The sequence below is a fragment of the Vitis riparia genome, chromosome 14 (genome assembly GCF_004353265.1).
Source record: "Vitis riparia cultivar Riparia Gloire de Montpellier isolate 1030 chromosome 14, EGFV_Vit.rip_1.0, whole genome shotgun sequence".
Taxonomy (NCBI): domain Eukaryota; kingdom Viridiplantae; phylum Streptophyta; class Magnoliopsida; order Vitales; family Vitaceae; genus Vitis; species Vitis riparia.
The window spans coordinates 5,572,905-5,594,520 of NC_048444.1; the positions used below are offsets into that span (position 1 = coordinate 5,572,905).

Genomic DNA, 21,616 nt, shown 5'->3' on the forward strand with positions numbered 1-21,616 from the left:
GTGCTCCTCCCCACAAGACCCTTTCTTTTGTGGGGGTCAATCTATATGATGGTTTTGAAACCACTCCTACTTTATATGATCATCCTTAAATAGGACTTGTTAGAAACTTTTAAGCCACTCCTACTTTATATGATCATCCTCAAATGGGACTTACTCAACTCATAATATTTTTAAAGAAAAATTAAATTTTGGACAAAATTTAGAAAATAATTTTTAAAAAATTTAAAATTCATTTATTATATTTTTTTGAGAAATATTTGATAGATGATTATTTTATAAAAACGTTTCTAAAAAACATTTTTATTATAAGTATTTCGATATAAAATGTAATCAAATATATAGCGTGTCTATTAGTGATCATTTTAATGTTTTTAATATTTAAAAATTTTTATCTTTAAAGTATTAAAATATATTTGATAGTGATTTTATGAAGTGTTTTTAATTGTTTTAACCTTTGAAAATATTTATTAAAAATATTAAAAATACTTTTTAAAATTATTCTTAAACATACTTTTAAAAAAAATTAAAAACATTTTATAAAATCCTCACATACTCATGGTCTAACAAAAACAAGTTATAAATTATGCAAATCATCTTATCACACTAGTATAATACTTCCCTGGCTATAAGAACTTGACAAGCAAACACAAGTAAATCATTATTTTTAATTTTGAGTGAACATGATAATTAGAGAATTTTTTTAAAATGTGATAATTAGAATAATGTTTTTACGAGGATTTAAATAAAAATTTATATTTCAAAAATTAAAAGTAAATCTTTAGTTTCAATATCATACAATTACATTAAAGTTGTAAATAATTTTTTTGTTAATATTTCATAAATTTAAAAATATTTTTAAATTTTTATAAATTTAATTTAATTTTTATAATTAATATATACACGGTGGGTCCATGAATGCATTCTCCAGAGCCATGTACCACTTTCCCCGCTCGCCACATCATCATGGGCAGCCACGTCACCCCAAACTTGAAAGAAATGCTTTGGCGCTTTGCCTCGGGGCTAAAAGCGCCTGCAGTGGAATGGATCCCAGGGAACCCTGGGGTTGGCGTGAAAGGCACGTGTCTTGGCGCCCGGTTGGTATTAAAGGTGCAGTGGAAAGAATTTGGCGGCGAAGAAAGCGGGCGGCAGGAGATTAGAGATTGAGAGAGAAAATGAGTAGGTGTTCGAGGGGAGAAAAGGAAGCCATGAAATCAACCAACAATGGGGAAAAAGAAGAAAGATATCATTCAGTTGGATCGCGAATCCGTGATTCCGATTCACAAACCCAAGCTTATCATCACCTTGTCCAGCCTCATTGGTATCTCTCCCCATTGTTTGTTTTCTTTCTTTCTCTCTCTTTTAAATTGACAATTCTAAAATGCTGAATGGTCTTTGTTCATTCAAATATCTATACCCTAAAATTAAGCTCTCTTTTCATCTCGGAAAGAAGATGAGAAAAATGCTGAAATTGAGTTTCAAATGGAGCTTCATGAGTTTTTATGTTTTGCAGAAGATAGATCAGAGAGGGACGAGTTTCTCAAGTTCTGCAAAAGAGTTGAATACACAATCCGAGCTTGGTATATTCTACAGTTTGAGGATATGATGGTATTCTCAGAAATTCTACAGCACTCATTATCCCATTGGTTCTGTGGTTTGTTTTGCTTGTTTGTTTCTCTCTATATATCCTTTTAAAATAAAAAGGAATGTGTATTGGCTGCAGCAATTGTACTCCCTCTTTGACCCCGTTCACGGGGCCGAGAAATTGGAGCAGCAGACCCTGTCTCCTGAAGAAGTTGATACTCTTGAGTTGAATTTCTTGGCATACTTGTTTCAGGTATTATTGCTAGTAGTTACTGTATCTCATTGTTACCATTTGCTAAGATGGGAATTTTTTCTTTTTCCATTTCTAGGGCTTCAAACTCTAATGCTATGTTGGGTTGTACCTATCCAATTATAGATAATATCATTTTTACTGGGATATGCCTTTCATATTATATCCAATGGAATGATAACCCAAGGTATTATTTCCAATGAGATAAGTTATATCATACTTATATATGGTTTGTAAAAAGAATGAAAAATGAAATGGAAAACATATTACATTTCCTTGGTTGATATTTAAGTAAAATAAATATTATATTGCATTCGGATATTTATTATTACTTGAAATCATTTTTAGTAAGTAATTTTTATTTTTTATTAATAAGATTTATGATTAAATATTTAAATTTGTAAATAAAAGTACTATATTATGCTATTAAATATAGAAAATAATTTGTACATACTAAATAGTATATTAAATAATACATATGCAAATATTATTTTATAGTATATTTATACATATTTTTTTATTTCTTTTTAATCAAAATTATTTGTTTCACAAAAATTGAAAAAAAAAATGAAGAAAATTGATAAGAAGTGTAAATTTATGATTAATGGGATATGTATATTTCATATCTCAAATTGCGATTACTATATCCCAAGGATAGGATAGGCGAGGGATATAAAAAGGAGGTGGAATAATAGATGTTGCCACTTATCCTATCTCATATTTAGTTGAAGACGAGATATATGATAAATGATGAGATAATTATCCTATCCTATTGCCAACCAAACATGGGATATGATATATTATCCCATCTCTTATCCTATCCCATAATATATCCGGTCAATTAAATATGGTCTAATAGTAAATGAGAACACTATAGAACATAATAAACAAGATTACAAATGATCATATTTTCTCTTGGTATGACATTTTTTTCATTTTAATCCTAAAATTGATCCACATAATTTGCTGTGGTAATGCATCCCAATTCATTTCATGGTGCCATTTTGGATGATGGATTTGTATCTTAAGTCTCTCTTTTGCTCATGGAAAGTACAAGGAAGAGGAAAAACAACATAGAAAAGAATCTCAAATTCTATTATTTGGTTTATCATGGAAAATACGAAGGAAAAAGAAATATGTTGATAATTATTAAAAATTATACATTCTAGATTCTTTATTTTCTGCGTGAAAGAGGAATAATATTGGAGAAGCATGTAAAAGAAAATTAATGAGTCAAATCTTATATTTTTTTTCCCTTCAATTTTGTCTTTCCTTCCCTTTTTCCTCCTTATTTTCTTTCTCTTTGACTTTCCTTATACTTTCCATGATCAATAAAGAGCCTCAACTTCAAAACAGAACATCACAAGGCCATTCACTTTCATGAATTATCCAAACATGATCAATTAGTTCCAGATACCTATGTTTTTGTCTTTTGCTTGCTTCAAGCTTACTAAACTTGGTTTCGTGTTGAAGCTATGATTGAAACCTCCATTTAAGTGCTTTTTGTTTTCTGGCTACCTGCTCCTGTTTCTACTTCCAGTATAAGGCACTTCCTCTTTCGAAGTTGTAACTAAAACCTTTACATCATGATCCATATCTCCAAAAGTTATTTATTCATCCATTTTTTTCGGCTTCATTAGTCAGTTATTAGGTTTTGAAGAAGAAGAAATATGCCTTAAAAGCTTGGATACTTGTTGTGTTGTACCAACCAGCTATATTAATTCGTATGTGCCACTAGAGCTGGGTTGTCTGGCGCAAAATTCAAATCTTAATAATTTCTTTGTCTGTATTTCACTGCTTCAATGAATTTAGCAGTGTTTTACCTTATTTTTCATGAGACTATGGGTTGCATTGGTGCAGGTTTTTGTCATCCTGGAGACTCAATGTGAAATAAGAAATATGTCTTTCTCCTTCAATTATCTACATTTTTATAGTACTCTGAAGATTGACGCATCTAATCAGAGTTATCCTGTTTTCTAATCATGCAGATGATGGATAAAAGCAACTTCAGGCTAACAACAGATGATGAGGTTGATATTGCACTTTCTGGGCAATATCGTCTGAATCTTCCTATCATTGTTGATGAATCTAAGGTATGATTTATCTGAATAAAGTATAGATACACACTGCAATTAGATACATGCATGCATACCTAAAAACACATTCACTTTTGTCTTTAGAGATTTCATTTGTGTTTTACATCTGCTGATCTTAGTGTTCACTTTTTTCCTGAATGTAGCTTGACAAGAGGCTTTTGAGGAGATATTTTGCAAAGCATCCTTATGAAAACCTTCCTCACTTTGCTGACAAGGTATTACTTTAAATGTATTTGCAAGTTCCTAGCTAATTAAAATTCCTTATGTATGACTGATGTAGATACCATTTCTTAATAATAAAAGATTTATTTTATTTTTTATTTTTTATTTATTTTTGTAAATTAGAAACAAAAGATGTATATATTAAGGTTAAAAAGAACAGGAGAAGGATGAAGAGTCCTTCCTGCAATTACAGAAACCTGATCAAAATATGATTGAGCTCCTCTACTATACAATGAGTCCATACAAAAGGTTTAGACTACAATGCAATAACAAAGATGTCATCTCCTTAAGTCCTAGCTAATCTCCTCTCAATGATGCCCAAACCCTTTTGGTCTACACACCAAACGCCAATTGAGTTGAATACACTGAGAGGAATGCCTTTGAAAGCTCAATGCGTGAGCCCAAAAAAAGGAATTGACGTGAAGTAAATTCCACAATCTCTTTAATGTCCCCCACTTATCTTAAAAATTCTAGCATTTCTCTCTCGCTATACAATTCAAAGCAATATGAGACAAGTGATTCACTAAAGGGACTTGCCTCTAATGGGGCTCCTCAAACCCCTATATGAAATGATTATCATATTGCACATACTTTTAGATGAGACCTAATAAATCTTGATTCATCTAGATAGATAGAGTTAAAACCCCAAAGTTATCGAATAATGCAGAAAGATATGGTCACTTGGCACTCCACTCCCCTTACATAAAACGCATCGGTCAGGACTAAGGGACTTGAGAGGTCTTCTCAATTGTAGCATGTCATTGGTATTTACCTTCTTGTGTGCCATTTACCAAGCAAAAGCATTGACCTTAAATGAGACTTTAGATTTCCTTGTAAATTTAGTTGGGGAGAAAGAGACTACATTTGATGTATAAGAGAAAGTCACGAACGATTTAATTGAGAATAATCCTAAAGATGTTAATGACCATGCTCTTGTATCTTGGGCAAATGAAGACAAGTACGCATGAGTAAGGGATGACATGGGTTTTTGAAGGTTCTCAATCTCTAAATTCGTAAGGTTGCGACGAAAATTTAGATTCTAAGAAAAAGAAGAAGAGTGACCTAGAATAGTTGAAATGGTGAGATTTTTAATCGTACTAACTCTATAAAGACTTGAAAATTGTGAACTCAAATGTTGGTTCCTCCACCACAAATTTTCCCTAAAATGGATTCTCACCTTGTTATCCACCACAAAGCGAGTGTGACTAGAAAAAACTTAGAACACTTGTGCAATGGCCTTTTAGGGACATTGATATGACCATTTGACAAGAATGTTGGCATCCCATCCATCAAGATGTTTTTGATAGGCACTCATAATAACTCGATGTGGTAGGGCAAAACCTTCGCTTGGGAGTCTCTAAACCCATTTCCCTAAGAAAGCACAATTCTTCAAAGAGATCAACCCAAATCCCAAACCTCTAGACTTCATGGGCTTACACTTTACTAATCCTACAAAGATTGACTCTTTTTCTTGGGTTGGGCTAGGTGGGAATAGTGTTTTGAAAGGCATTATTGAGGTGCACCTCTTTGAGGTTAGGCATCCTAAACACCGTAAGGCATTGAAAAAAAAAAAAACCATAAGACACAAAGGCATTCATCTTTTGGCCTAAAGCTCTTTGTGAGAATTGCAAAGACAAAGAAAAGAGAAGAAAAACGAAAGCTAGAGTTTCATTAGTCAAAGCTTAAAAAAAAAGATTACATAAAAAGCTTTCTATAGGCCAACAAGAAAAACTAAAAGACTATTCTACCCATATTAATAATATAAAATATAAAGCTAAAATACTATCTAACATCCCCCTCAAACTCACGATGTTGTAGCTAGATAGAAGCATCGAGAGTTTGCCAACAAAAAAAGGGAACTGTTGAACAATTTGAGGCTTTGTGAAGAAGTCAACAATCTACATGGAAGAAGAGACAAAGGATAAAGTAATCGTCCCATGCTAGAGTTCTTATCGAGTAGTATGACAATTGATATCAATGTGTTTGGTCTGTTCATGAAAAACTGAATTGCAAGCAATTTGAATGACACTCTTGTTGTTGCAGTGAAGAGAAGTGGGAGCAGTAATAGGTGCACCCATATCTGCTAATAACCAACGCAACCAGATAATCTCATTTGTGGTAGTTGCCATAGCACGACACTCAGCTTTAGTGGAAGATCGAGAAACAACTTTCTGTTTTTTACTCTACCATGAAATAAGAGATCCACTTGAGAAGATGCAACAACCAGTAGTAGACTTATGATTAGTTGAGTCACTAGCCCAATCAACATCAGAGTATGCATAAATCTCCAAAGAGGAAGTTGAAGGAAAGACAAGACTTTGACAGAGAGTACCCTGAAGATAACGCAAAATGTGAAGAACAACAACCTAATGAACTATAGTGGGAGATGCAATGAACCGATTAACAATGTGCACAACATAAGAGATATTTGGATGAGTAATAGTGAGGTAAATTAAGCTACCAACCAGGGTTCGATACAAAGTGGGATCAAGCAAAGGAGTACCATCTGTATGGGCATATCGAGCATTAAGCTTCAGAGAAGTATCAATAGTTCAATTATCCATTAGCTGAGCTCATTGAAGGATATTTGATATGTATTTAGACTGAGAGAAAAAGTAACCCTTAGGAAAGCGAGCAACCTCAATACCCAAGAAGTAACGTAAAGGACCTAAGTCCTTCATGTCAAACTGTTGTGCCTATTCAGTCTTTAGCACTAGTATACCATCAACATTATCACCAGTAATAATCATGTCATCAACATAAAGTGAAAGAAGAATACAATTAGTAGAGGTAGACTTAACAAAAAGAGTTGAATCATGAGCATTAGAATAAAAATCAAGGGAAGGAACCACAATGGAAAACCTCTCAAACTAAGCTCGAGGGGCTTGCTTGAGACCATACAAAGTCTTTTTGAGTTTGCAAACTTCTCCAGGGTTGTGAGAAACACCAGGAGGAGGTACCAAATAAACTTCCTCTTTAAGATCTCTATTTAAGAAAGTGTTTCTAACATTCATTTGTGAGATGTGCCACTAGTGGATGGAGGAGACCACAATAAATTTTTTTATGTAATCTAGAACTCATAATCCTCTTATAAATATAAGGAGTTTCTAGCCAACTATAAGCATGATTGACTGGATTTTTTATTCACACCCATGTGTCACGGATTTAGGCTTTTCCTAAGCTCATGTGCGACACTTAGACAACTCAAGACATTTGACATTGCTAAGTTAGCCTTTTCCTTGTACTTAGCTAGTTAGGTTAAGTTAGGCGCACGACTTGGAAGCTAGAATGAGAATCAAAGACAACACTTTAAGAAAGGAAGCTTGTATTGCACAAGGAATGCTTCCAATGTTTGGAAGCTCTCACTTGTTTGGTCAGTTAGGTGTCTTGGCAAAATGAGACCATTACTTATTTATAGGCACCATTGGAACTATCTCGAACCCACAAAGGTTCCCCACAAACCTAAAGTTCTCTAGAAGACTTTATACAAATGCTATATACAAGTATTTACATGATGGCTCTAAAACTCTCTAGAACACTCCACCCTTTTCCCATGTCTTCCATCCCTTATGTAGAGGTGTGTGGGTGTCTCTAGCTTTCTCTAGAATCTTCCACACTTTTCCACCAATGGCTAAGTGTAGATTGCTCTAGGAGGTTCTAGAAGCTTCCTGCTCACCTATATAAGCTCAAGGGAGGATCATTTGAGCAGGTTGTGACATATGACTAATGACAATCGGTAAGAGAAAGAATTTGTAAGAATTTGATATTGTGGTTTTAACCATGGGATATTAAGATAAGGTTCTAAATTTTGGTGATTCTTGAAATCTTGAGGTTTTAAATTTGAGTTTTGCTACTCCTAAAATGTCAAAGCATGAAATAGTTAAATATTTATAAAACTTGAACATGTTTGAGAAAAAATTCAAGTAGATTTATAAATCTATGCAAACTGTGAAAATTCTGTTACATTTTTTTTCCCTATATTCATGGATGTGTTTTTTTATTTTATTTTTGCATTTTTTTCTAAGTTTTTATTTCATGTTAATTTTCGAAATTCACATGCACTTTTTTTTTGTTAAATTTGAGGCTCATTTTGTTATGACCTCCATTTCAGCTTGTGTGGTTGTCATAGGAGTTAATTATTGAGGTAGTCCTAGCTCCCCAGGCCAACCAGTTACAAATTTACATTTTTTTTGAAGATTGGAAGCTAAACTATTGAAACATGCTCCTTCACTTGACATGTATCCTACAATTTAAATAAGAAATAAAAACAGAGCAAGATCTCTATTGCTAGTCCCAAATAATTGGGACAAGGCACACAGCTTTTCTTGATTCCCTTCCTACAATTTTTGTACTAGTTTTAAGGCAGATGTACTAGTTGGTCTCCTCTCTCTCTCTCTCTATACACACACACACACACACATACCCATCCATCTATCTATCTATCTATCTATCTATATCTTTGTCTCAAAGTAATGGGGATCCATATATTTATTTCTAGTACATAATCTTCCGACGTGGCATTGGAATTGATAAAATGACCGGTTACTTCATCAATGCAAAAGTCAACACAATCATTGCACGTTTTTTCGGATCTCTTTTCAGATGGACTGGGTAAGTATTATCTGGATAATAACTTTAAAATGTTAATTGTTCCAAGGATATTCTCCGAGAGTCACTTTTTTGGCAACTTACCATCAAACATAATTTGAATTTTAACATATGCAAAAAACATGAAACATCATTTTACTTGTTCATTTCTTACAGTCAGCTCTATTTGAAATATCATCAATTACATATTTTTTCTGATAGGAGGGTGTGATTTACTATGACTTATATCAAATGTAAATCTTAGGTTTCATCCTTTTGAATGTAAGCTGCCTTTTTTTGTAAATATTTTTTTAGACCTTCTTTTGGAGTGCATTTCTGCTTGCAGGATAAGTAGATGTTTTTATGGAAAGTCTAGTTCACAGTGTAAGAAAGAACAAGAAAACCCTATTCAGATTAGCACTGAAGCTGAGCAAGATGGCCTATCTGTTGAACGAATCCATATCGAAAATATGAAGCTCAGGTTTTAAATGTCATCTTGATATTGTTGTTTTGATTACTAACATTCTCAGTGTAGCCTGTCTAGAATTTCTGATGTTTATTGACAGTTTATGGTATTCTTCATTTGTCTTCTCCCTGCAGTATCTCAAATCTAATGAACAAGATCACAATCCAGGAACCTACTTTTGATAGGATAATTGTTGTTTACAGGTAAAACTTTTTCCCCCTTTTCTTTTTTTGTTTTACTTAAACAACGCTTCTGATGGATGTATTGTAGGATATTCTTTGATATTGAACAATGTCTGAGAAAAAACATACAGTATCTTTGTTTCTTGGCCAGAAAAAGAATGATCCATTTCAACTGAGGAGTTGGCAGCCACCTTGAGAGTGATTGATTACATACCAGAGATACTTTTATGGATGTCATTTCCGAACTGATTTTTATTTTCTTGAAACTCTATAAATTCTTCTATTAATCAATGCTTTTTGGTCCTATTGTGATAGTGGAAATAACTCATTAATGTCTCCGATGAGAAATGACTCTGCAGGCGGATTAGTAAGAAAGAAAAATTGAAACGAGGAATATATGTGAGGCATTTCAAAAACATTCCAATGGCTGATATGGAAATTGTTCTTGTGAGTTTTTAGCCACTCTATGTATGTCTATCTTCATTTGACATTTTTAGATTTATATCTAGCCTATTTTTTCTCATGTTTTGTATTCAAATTTTGTCTAATGTCAAAGTTTTCCCCCCTTTAACAGCCAGAAAAGAAAAATCCAGGTTTAACTCCAATAGACTGGGTCAAATTCCTTGTTACTGCTGTGATTGGGCTGGTCAGTTATTTGATATTATGAAGTTTGATGAACAAGCTCTTTTTTTGGTCAATTTGCTCTGATGCACTATGTATTTCTGTACAGGTGACTGTAATTAGTTCACTCAGCATGTCAAAAGTGGATATTCGGGTCATCTTTGCCATCCTCTCCACACTGATTGGTTACTGTGCCAAGACATACTTATCGTTAAGTGTTTTTCTTGATTTTTTTTCCTTTTGGATGGATACAGATACATCATCAGTTTACATGTTGCAAATGGTTTAGAAATGATCCACTGTCTGATGGTGCTTAGAAAATCTCCTGGACTGCAAGTTGGCATTGTCAAATAATTATTATTCCATTTGGGATCCTTTCCCATAATCTTTGGCCTCTAGTGCCATAGGGTAGGTTGGTGCAGTCAGATGAGGCAATTTCTGGTTCAGTACTTCTTGGTTGGAGTCAGTGCTTCTGGTTCATTACTTCTCCTTGGTTGGAGTCACTGCATCTTGCACAGGCCTGTGGTCTTGATTGCATTATTTGGCATTGGCTGACTGTATGACCATATCATTTAATGACTAGGGGCCCTTTTTTCTAGCATGCTGTAGTTCCTTCCTGTTTTCTTGTTTTAAAGATGTTTTGTGATTTATTATCATTAATATGGCTAATGTCTTTTCTAATGCCCCTTAGGTTTCAGAAAAATTTGAATGAGTACCAGAACTTAATCACACGGTCCATGTACGACAAACAACTGGATAGTGGAAGGGGAACTCTGCTTCACTTGTGTGATGATGTGATTCAACAAGAAGTAAGTATTGATCTAGAAGAACATTTTTTAATATGTTAGTCTTTTTAAAATTGACTATGCTGCATTTGTATCACATGTAGTATTAGTGAAAGATAAAAAAGCAGGAAGGAATCTCAAAATTCTCTTGTTTAATTTATTGTGCAACATACAAAGGAAAATCAAATATAGTGAAACTATCAAACAATTTATACATTTTCAAATTCTTCATTCTTTTAATTGATAAAGAAAAAAAAGATAAATAATTTTGGAGAAGCATGTAAGAAAAAATCTATTAGGTTTAAACTATGAAAAACATATAAGATTTGTGTAACGTTATTTTTTAAATTTAAGCTTTAAAATTTAAGAGCATTCCTGTACAGCTAAAAGAAGAAGAGATGATGGTGCAACTGAAAATTGACAGCAAAGAGATCCCAAAAGTGAATTTTCATTATCTTATATCTATTATTTGTAAGCAGAGGAACTTAAAGAAGTCCCCATAAAATTTGAGTTGGATGGATGAATTGGGGAAGTGCCTATGAGAGGTTGCTTTATGGAAGAAAACCATATCAAATTAAGTGATATTTTTCTTTGACAACCATGAGACCAAGTGTGCTATGGTACAGGATATTGGAAAGTCGAAACAACATGTTCAAGAGTGAGTGAAGCCAAATTGAGAATGTTAAGATGTATGAATCACAATAATTAAAAGATAGAATCATTAATGAATTTATTCCTGAAAAAAGATGAGGGGAGGTTGCTTAAGATGGTTCAATTATCTGCAACAAAGATAAATGAATGCACATTTAGCTTAAGTTTAAGATATTGGAAGAACAAGGGCTTAAAAATAATGCTGGTGAATGAACTGATCAAGGATGGTGGCTCTCAATAGAGTTGAATTTTGAAAGAGGATTCACTTAGGCAGCCCCAAGTGATTGGGTGAAGCTTCTGTGGTTGGAGTTGCAAGGTGTGCAATCATTTTGGGGAACATGTTAATTCCATGACAAATTTGTTCTATTACTCTTGAGATTCAGTATCTTTGGTTTTAAATCATAACCCAGGTGTCTTTGGATGTGGTTTCAATTATGTTTACTTAGTTGACAACCCATCTGTTTAATCTAATAATTAAAAATGATTTGTAATTTTTTCCAAATTCAATACTTTATGGTACTGTTTGGATTATGGAAATTCAAAATCTCTAGTTTGGTTGATCAGGAAAATACATTAAAAATTAAACGTACTGAAAATTATTAGGAAATTTATAGGTGAGAAAGAAGCATATGAAAAAAGTTAAGTTTAAGCTTAACTAATTATTTTTCTTCATTTTTTTTCTCTTTCCTTTAATTTTTCTTTCTATTTTCTTCTCCTTGTACTTTCCTTCAACCTTTCCAAGATCCACATGGAGTCTACACAATTAGTCAGCAACTAGTGTTGAATGTTTAATAGGTTTTAATATAAGTGCAAATCAGAAGCAAACTCAATTTTCTATTTTATCAAGTTTTAGTGAAATTCTTAATGGTACGTATCAGTGGATGACCTGCTTTGTATCTGAATTTTGAGGCTAGTAACTCAAAACACAAGCAAATCTATATTATCCAATGGTCACAGAACTTCTTAATTTCAATGTACAGATAAAAGAGGTAATTATTTCATTCTTTATATTGATGGAGCAGGGCAAAGCCACTAAACAGGTATGTATCATTTCATTCACTTGTCTGTTTCCTTTCTGGTTCCTGAAGGATATTAAATGTGGATTCTATGTACCTTTCTGATTTATTACTTACTGACAATGTTATATAGGATCTTGACCTGCACTGTGAGGAACTAATTAAAGAAAAGTTTGGTGAAACTTGCAATTTTGACATTGATGATGCAGTTCAAAAGTTACAGAAGTTAGGCATCATTTCCCAGGTAACTGTGCTGCAGTTGTTCGATTAATATGCTTGTTATTGCCTCAACCCAGAATGGAATACTTTGTTGATTCAACAACAGGTTGAAAAATGTCATTGTTGTTGAATACGTTTTTTCAGCTTTTAGCTAAAAGGATGTTGCTATGGAAACTACAAACATACCTAAGGAAAATACCAAGGTACCAAATTAGCACCTATTGAACTCCTTGTCTAGGCCATTGGATGAGGATACAAACAAATGGAACTAAGGTATAAGGATACACATGAATAAAACTTGTGTACACTGACACCTTTTCGATACTTCCTAAAAATATCAATAAAAGAATTCCATGTTAAGTCAAAGTGTTAGAGGGTGTTTGGTCTATTGACTTGATGATTTAATATAACTTAATAACTTAATTTAAGTCATTAAATAATAAATAGATTAAACATTTTTCGTAAAGTAACTTAATATTACAATTTAAAGTTAAAAATAAATTTATTGCCTAAATAGATTAAGCATCTTTTACAATAAATTTTTTGTAGTATGCATCTATAATATTTTAAATATGAATATTTAACGAATAAATTTATTGCTTAAGATTATTGAAAGTATAATTATTAGTAAAAGTTAATGAGAGAAAATTTATCAATTTGATGATTTAGAATAAATTTTAAATTAACTTCACTAAGCAACCTTAATACTTAAAGTAAAAATTAAGTAATAAGTTTTAAGTTAATAATTTAAAAATAATTTAATTTAACGATAACTTAAGTTATTAAGTAATAAATATTAAGTTTTACCAAATAGCCTTTAAATGGAAGATATTCACTTGATTGATTGATTGATTAAGTTACTACTTTGTCAAGACTGTAGTAGGGACTCCAACCTGCTATAGAAATGTGCGGTTCCGTTGGTGAAAATATTCCACTCATTCTTTTTGCAGAAAAATGTATGCAGAATTTATTGACTAGAAACTGCAATGATACATTACTATGGAATCAAAACGAGTACTTGTTTATTAAATTAAGAGCTAATATAATGTTTCCCCTTATTAGCAAGTAACTTTTGAACTCAGGATGATGTTGGAAGGTATTCTTGCATAAGTTTGGAGCATGCCAATGAGACTATTGGAACCACCACAGAGGAAATTGTCAAGGCAAAACAGGGTGCTTGGAATATTTGATGCTGTTATGGAGATGCAAACTCATTCCATCTCTGTAAGTGATTCAAACATCTAATGCCTTGGCAGATATCTATGGCTTGATACTTCTTCTCTCAAGCCTCTCCAGACCAACACTTGGTGGTAAGAATTCTTCAATTGTGTGCATATTTTTGCTTGGAGCAGTCAAATTGGATAGGTTGTTTTTAACCTGCAAAACAAGGCAGTGTTAATAGTTACAGTCTATACAGATTTGGCAGTAAAATGTACATAATGTTGTTTTTTGTTTATGGTCATAGATTTTATTGTGTACATGTGCTTGTGTATGTGAGGATAATCGTGAATGTTAATTGTATAGTCGATGACATTTGGGGTTGATTGATATTCTCATATTTAATGAAATTTCTCTTCAGTTCAATCACTCCGAGCTATATTAGGTGGTTCCATAGTTAAAAATGGGGCTAAAATATGATGCAGGAAAGCAGGGAAGTGCTCTTGGGTCTCAAAAACGAGCTTCTCCTTAATAACACAGGAAAGTGTCTCACTGTCCAAAATTTGATTTAATGCTTATTTCAGAGTACGTAGCTTCTCAAATGTATAAACCAATGTGCTCCATAAGAGGTTTTATCCAGAAACAACATACTATAGTTGTTACAAAAGATCAGAAAATATGTGCACTAATTGCATTTCATACGAAATAGAGTATCTGCTCTAAGTCAACCTGAGTCATATTCACACATGATCATCATTTTAGCCTCCTGCAAGTGAAAAATGTCAGCTACTTTATTTAAAAAATTCCATCTTGTTAATGTTACATCATGGAATGTATTTAAGAACAGAATTCAAACTGAGAATTAGTTGTTTTGGGATACAGTGATTACAGAATACAATAAGCTCAAAGCTGTTGAGGCATGTGAAACTTTTAACACAAATCAAGCAACAGCGAAGATTTGTTCGATTTATATACACACATCTATGGTGTTTCATACCTCAAATCTCAACTGAAGAAAACTGAAAACATTTGTTCTCATGAACTATCTGCCACATGTCAAGCAAGACATCTGATGCAGAGATGGTATTGCTTCATACATAGACCTATTGTTTAACTTTAACACCCAGTGCTTGGTTTGTGCACTATAAATCAAATTCATGATTTCATGTACTTCATTGCCTCAGCAGCCTGCTGATTAATCCTGCAAGAAAGAAAAGGTGAAATGTTTCAATTGAGGAAGCTAACATGATGACATTTCTGAACAGTAAAAACATTTTCAGTGCAAGGCCAGCAAGGGAGAAACAACAGGGAAAAGAGAAGAATGAGCACAACCTTTGTTCTGTGTAGAAACGATGATCAAACCATGAAAACTAAGCCATTAGTTCCATCCCAGTATTGCCTATGAACAACAAAATAGTCAGAGTTAGAGAGTAAGTTTTTATTACATTGCCTTATAGTGCTAAACACTTGCACCATATTAATTATTGATTTATAGAGGTCACCTCATTTTGGGGATAACAACAACTAAGAATTACACAAACAGAGAAAAACAGTACATTTTGAAAAGTTGTGGATACTTGTTTATTGGAGTTAGAGAGTATGTAGAATATCAAGAGAAGTGATGTCAGTAATTAAGATATTGCCTTCATTCAGTCGGAAATCTAGAGTGCTCTAAACCAAGATATAACCACAACAATAACGTGGTGTCAATTAAAACCATAAAATCAATAAGGTTATATATATGTTGCTTTGCTGAAAGTTAACTTCGTTTACATGAAACTAAAGTCTATATGTGAAAATGAATAAAAGAACCCAATATTAGAAGTTTTAATACTACCCAAAAAGAATGACTAGTTACCTCAGTACGATAAATTCCCAGTAGAGGAGCACCTTGGGATTTCATTACAGTTCAGTGCCCAAGAACTGATGAAAGATAAGTAGTTTTCAGGAACGCAACTGTTTCAGTTTCTCAACAACCTGTTTCATTGATGGCCGAATGGAAATAGACTCTACTGTGCAAGTTGATGCAAGTTTTAACATCCCCAACAAATTCTCCTTGGGCCCAACTTCCCACAATTCTGGAGAGAAAAGCTCTGAAGAACGTCTCTCCTTGATCAGCAACTTGGCCCATGCAACAATGTTGAACCCATTACCATACTCAGAGAATGATGGATCCAGGGACTTCTTCCCTGACATCAGTTCTAGGAGCACAACACCGAAGCTATAAACATCGGCTTTGTCAGAAACCCTGCATGTGGTTGCATATTCTGGTGCCACATACCCGAATGTGCCTGCGACATCTGTAGTGGCATGGGTCTCGGAAACTTCAAGAAGCCTGGCCAACCCAAAGTCTGAAAGGTAGGCGTTAAGTTCCTCATCCAGCAGTATGTTGCTAGGTTTGATATCTCGATGAACTATCCGAGGAACGCAGGAGTAGTGAAGGTAAGCAAGGGCCTGTGCTATGTGAAGGGCTATTTTGTGGATCACTGGCCACTGTACATTTTTCCCCGATCGATCATGTATGAAAGTTTCAAGATTTCCTCCAGAAAGAAAATTATAAATCAAGAACATCTCAGTTTCACCCACATGATATCCAATAAGAGTAACCAGGTTCTCGTGGCGAATTCTTCCCAACGTTTTGATCTCTGCATCAAATTGTTGAAGGCCTTGAAATCTGCCTATTGAGAGCCTTTTCACAGCCACTAGGAAACCTGGGACCAATTCTGCCTTGTAAGTTGACCCAAAGCCACCTGTACCAATTAGGTTCCTGATGCTGAAATTCCCAGTTGCTCTAACCACATTATCATAATTCACTTCGGTTGGAGCATCTGCAAAAGTCACCACTACTTTCCTTCTCAGGCTAGTGAGTCTACTAATCTTTCTCCTCCCAAGAATAAGGACAAGAACCATTACTAAGAGAATAAAAAGTATGAAAGAAGCAGAAGTTACCATTGCAATCACAAAAGACTTCAATTTACTCTGCCTGTACCCATTGTGGACCTCAAGGGGATCTGGAAGCCTATCTGGTGCCGCTGAGTATGGATCCGGGCATGGATGCAGATATTGATTCCCTTTAAAGAAGTCACAATTACTCAGGTGTTGAAGCTGGGGTATATGACCCGAAAGGTTATTGAAAGAGACATCCAGTTCGGTAAGACTGGAAAGGGTCGAGAAAGATGAAGGTATTTCCCCAACGAGCCTATTGTGATTGAGCAACACAATTTCAAGATTTGTGGCATTTGTCAAATTTTCAGGTATAGAACCTGTTAGACCATTCCGAGACAGATCCAGAACAATAAGAGATGTCAACTGACCTAGCTGAGATGGAATTTCTCCAGTTAAATTGTTCTCTCCAAGAAGAATCCATTTCAGATCCTTCAACATCCCCAACTGACCAGGGAGAGATCCAGACAGCCTGTTTCCTCGTAAGTCAAGCCGTTGAAGCATCTTCAGATTGCCAATAGCAGGACCGATTGATCCACTTATCTGATTGTGTGCTGCTTCAAACTCCTTCAGTTGTAAACAATCAAGAAGCAACTCCGGATAAATTCCACCTGATATCTGGTTGGTGCTCAAGTTAACTGAAAAGGTCTGCAGATCATTACAGTTTGAAACCAGCTCACCAGGAAGAGACCCATTGAGCGCATTATTGTTCAGTAACAATTTGTACGAGGGTTTATGGTTTGTTGCTAGGAAGTCTCCTCCTATTGAGAAAGAAGGTATTGGACCAATGAATCTATTCCAACTAAAGTCATGAATGAATACTAAATTCTCATCCACCAGCGACCCAAAAATGGTGCTCATCTGATAACCCCAAACAGGAATGTTAGAGTAAGCATTCTGAATATCTTCCACATCTAAGAAAATAGGAGCTTGTCCATAAGAGACCATGGTGCTGTGACAACTCTCCTTTCCAAACCTTGGAAGTACACCAGTTAACATGTTTCGACTGATATTAAAGTACACCATACATGGAAAGAGCCACTGAAAAGGGAGGTATCCCTCCAAAACATTTGAACTCAAATCCAAAAAGGTAAGGTTCTTGCATTTTCCCATACTTTCCGGTACCGCAGCACTAATGTAATTCTGCCCCAAATTGAGTGCTCGCAGTGAGCATGAATCACTCCAATTACTAGGCAACCGTCCACCAAGATTTGCTCTAGGTGCCCAAAAAATCTGAAGCTTGGGAAGCAGCAATAGCTCATAAGGAACACCTCCCATAAAAGCATTGAATTCTCCACTAGAACCGTCGGCTAAGTTGTCCTCAGCAGAACTGAAATCATCTAAATTTGTCAATACTATAACTGACAGCTCCCGGCAATTCGCTAGCTCCTTTGGAATCCCGTCGGTGAGACTGTTCCTAGAAACATCCAAGACCCGAAGTTGGGAGATACGGCCAATCTCAGCCGGAATCCGACCTTCAAAAATATTACTGTCAAGCAAAAGAGTCCTCAAATTCCAGCATTTTCCGATCTCCGCCGGAATATTATCTGTCAGAAAGTTGTGAGAAAGCTTCAAATGAACAAGAAACTCGCATTCACTAAACCTGTCAACTCCAATTTCACCAGAGAGCTGATTATTCGATAAATCAATGACTCTTAACTTTCCAGAACCGATCAATTTGTCCGGAATCTGACCAGATACCACATTGTAAGACAAATTAAGCATGCGTAGAGACAAAAGAGAGCTTATCTGGTCAGGAATTCGCCCCGAGAAGTTGTTTCCTTGAAGTTGAAGAATTTCAAGCTTATGAAGTTTCGCAACATCCGCGGGAATCTCACCGGAGAACACGTTATGAGGAATAGATAAAATGCGAAGCTCTGATAAGCCTCCAATGGAAGCCGATAGGGTTCCGACGAGCACAGCGTCCTTGCCGGTGAAATTGTAACCCAATTCCGGCAATCCAGAAGAACTCATACAGCCAGTGATGCTCAAAGCTACTACTCTGCCAGAGAATCGATCGCAAGTGACCCCATACCAGTGGCAATGATTCGTAGACGAATTCCAGTCAGAGAGAAGACTAGCTGGATCAAGAGAAATGGAGCTCTTAAAGCTAAGAAGCAACATTGCATCTCTCGAAACGGAAGCCACAGCGTGAGAGAAAGCGAACGACAAGGAAAAAACAAGAATCCATAGAACCGCCATTGTTGCCGGAAAATGTTGCAGAGGCGTGAGCCTCCAGTTCCGCTCCAACTCCAGCAAAAGCTTAGCCGGAAACTAAGAGCCAACGGAGCCGCAGCTGTTTCTCACTGACAAACTCCAGAGCTAACTGGCGGACGCCCAACCAAAACGGTGCCGTTTGTTTCTTCAATATCACTCTCTTTCCCCTTCTTTTCCCCCTCCGTTTCAGTGAGACTGTCCGTTTATTGTGTCTTACGTCAGAGGAGTAGTAATCCGTAAACCAGGGTTAAGCTCGTGGTTAAATGGCCAAAGCCATGGGTTCCGCTTCGACCCAATACAAAAGCCGGCAGCAGAGACGAGTATTGTACGTTTTTTGGGCACGGTGACGTTTCGAATTGCCAAATATACAAAGATTCCCATTAAAATATGCAACGAATAGTAAGTTTATGGCTTAGAACCCCGTTTGGGTGAAGCGGAAACATTGATTGAGAAACGGGCAGAGCTCACAACATTCGCCAGCAAAACTTTTAATAAAGTCAGATTTGCCTTTCGATTGGACAAGCGATACTTCCGGTACGGTGGGACCAACCAAACTCTCCATCATCCAAACTGACGAAAAAGAAAAGGGAAAATAAAAAGTAAGAAAGACGCAATCTGGACAAAAGGAAAAGGTTCATTTCACTCCTCTCCTCTGCACTCGCATGTTAAGAGTCTCAAATCCCACCCTTTAAAAAAACTTAGATTTTAATGCAAATCATTTCCCAGAAAGAAAATGATTGTGGCTCCCAACCAAGAAAGGGGTGGGGGGCCGTCTCCTTCCTACCATTGTCCTCTTTGCAGACGTGTCTTGCCATATGCTTAAGCAGGCGCCCGATGAAACAAACGCTTTGTCATGCTGCCGTAATCAGGTAATTCAAAGCGTGAAAGCTGTCACATGGCCTTGGTATTATTAATGGTTATAACGTGTTGGAGACGAGTTCCAAAGAGACAAAAATTGAAGGGAAGAGGCCATGGGCATGTAGCTTGGAAGCTTCACGTGACCCACAGGCATTAGCAAAAAAAGAAGTGTAAGGGAGCTGTCAGAGTCCGCATCAAACTACATAAAAAAAGAAAAGAAAAAAACTGAGGGCAGAAAGGCCACCTACTTTTGAATCCATGCAAATGAATTACTAAAATCGATAATCAGGGGGCCATCTCACCTCGGGAAGCCGATCCCGATCTGTTAGCAATATTAATGACTGGGGACACAAGAGGACATGAGCCACGAATCGAGCTGAATGTTTGTCAGTTCTCACTTCTGTTCCATTTTTAACTTGTGTCAAAACATAAAAGATTCCTTCACCCTCCAGAAAAGAAACAGAGAGAGAGAGAGAGAGAGAGAGGGCTCCCCCTACCCTTCTGCTGGGTATGCCTCCCCGGTTTGTCCGGTTATGAATAGAATCTGCACCAGTTGGTGCACGTCCACGTAACAGTCAGATCACTTGATGTCATAGACTCATAGGAGCAAATAATAGACCTGTTTTTGCTCTTCTGGAATGATTAGGTAAAGTTTGGTTTTTTACCATTCAAGTTGAAACTCAAAAAGTTTTGTACTTCTGTATCCAAAAATAAATCTTAATTTTAAAATTAGTTATTTGATTTGATTTTTTTTTTTTTTTTTTTTTGTATTTTTGTGAAGATTGAGTGAAGATATTGCAACCAGGGCATGAGGGGCATGAGGGGGTAGTAGATATGAAATGAGCTTTTTTTTCCCTTGGAAGGGACTCTAATGGCATGTGACTGGCTGTTCTTGTGAAGATGTCAAATCCTTTGAATATCTTTTTTTTTTTTAATAGAAAAAGTGGGTAATAAAACATATGATTAGATGTAAGTCAAGGTTTGATCAAGCATAATCAAGAAGGGTTGATACAAAATCACAGGCTATAATTTAAGAGAAGAGGAACACATGGGGTCAGATGGGAGTGTGATCCTCCCATTATGAGGTCAGTGATGCTCAGATGCCTTGACTCCTATGTCCAAATTGTTACACGATTATTGTTTTATTTGAAAGAGTTTGAATTCCCATGTCATATTTTGACTGATTCCCCAGTTAGGTCACCTACAAACAGACTCAACCAAATTCACCACTAAGTTTACGTAATTGCAAAGCAACCCCCTACAGGAGTTTGGGCAACCAAAAAGGGACCATTCCAAATTTTACTTCTAGAAACCATCAAATTAACTATACTGTCTGAGTTGGATTCACTGATCTTCCTGATTTAAAAATGAATTATTCTTAAACTTGATTCACTACACATGGACCAAAAGAGAACATGAGGAAATAGCAAGATGCTACTGTCTTGGTCCATGTGATTCCTCATAATTGATTCTTCAATTAAACGAGGACGCTTGATTTGTTGTGGTCACAAATGCTGGGGAAAGAAGATAAGGGTGGTTTTTGGCTTTGGGACAAAAAGTGAAAGTAACAGTTGTTTGAAGACCAAAAAGCAAATGCTACTAGAGAATGTGTAGTTTTCAAAAACTAGAGAGGGGAAGAATGAGGAGAGTGACATAATTGGAGAATTGAAATGGGTGGAGACTAGTGAGAGGGGCATCATGAGAAGCACTACAAAGAGAGGTGTAGATAATGAGAGATGCATATATGGAATGCAAGTAGTCTAC

General features: G+C 35.5%; 2 protein-coding genes across 3 annotated transcripts; one reads left to right on the top strand and one right to left on the bottom strand.

Annotated features, from left to right (window-relative positions):
* The first annotated feature begins 1,023 nt into the window (after positions 1–1,023).
* On the top strand, positions 1,024–14,260 carry LOC117930097. The gene is made up of 15 exons (XM_034850550.1): positions 1,024–1,318; positions 1,511–1,605; positions 1,721–1,834; positions 3,820–3,924; positions 4,071–4,142; positions 8,648–8,760; positions 9,083–9,217; positions 9,337–9,405; positions 9,744–9,831; positions 9,959–10,030; positions 10,115–10,215; positions 10,697–10,814; positions 12,422–12,481; positions 12,591–12,701; positions 13,759–14,260. Exons 1-15 carry the CDS (start codon positions 1,222–1,224, stop codon positions 13,864–13,866), a joined length of 1,458 nt encoding a protein of 485 aa, XP_034706441.1. The 5' UTR covers positions 1,024–1,221; the 3' UTR covers positions 13,867–14,260.
* On the bottom strand, positions 13,618–19,630 carry LOC117930096 (LRR receptor-like serine/threonine-protein kinase RPK2). Of its 2 annotated transcripts, XM_034850549.1 has the most exons (4): positions 15,693–19,630; positions 15,167–15,233; positions 14,832–15,035; positions 13,618–14,053 (listed from the first exon to the last, which is right to left on the bottom strand). In XM_034850549.1, exon 1 carries the CDS (start codon positions 18,977–18,979, stop codon positions 15,779–15,781), a length of 3,201 nt encoding a protein of 1,066 aa, XP_034706440.1. In that variant the 5' UTR covers positions 18,980–19,630; the 3' UTR covers positions 13,618–14,053; positions 14,832–15,035; positions 15,167–15,233; positions 15,693–15,778. The 2 variants fall into 2 exon arrangements, with proteins under 2 accessions (XP_034706440.1, XP_034706439.1); XM_034850548.1 differs by lacking the exon at positions 13,618–14,053 and having other exon boundaries at positions 14,608–15,035.
* Positions 19,631–21,616: the final 1,986 nt, after the last annotated feature.

Bases quoted from the DNA above. Each gene is read 5' to 3' on its own strand.
- LOC117930096 (XM_034850549.1), bottom strand. From the start codon at position 18,979: ATGGCGGTTCTATGGATTCTTGTTTTTTCCTTGTCGTTCGCTTTCTCT.
- LOC117930097 (XM_034850550.1), top strand. From the start codon at position 1,222: ATGGGGAAAAAGAAGAAAGATATCATTCAGTTGGATCGCGAATCCGTG. The intron at 1,835-3,819 runs GTATTATTGCTA...CTAATCATGCAG, and splicing joins TCTTGGCATACTTGTTTCAG to ATGATGGATAAAAGCAACTT. The intron at 10,031-10,114 runs GTCAGTTATTTG...ATTTCTGTACAG, and splicing joins TTACTGCTGTGATTGGGCTG to GTGACTGTAATTAGTTCACT.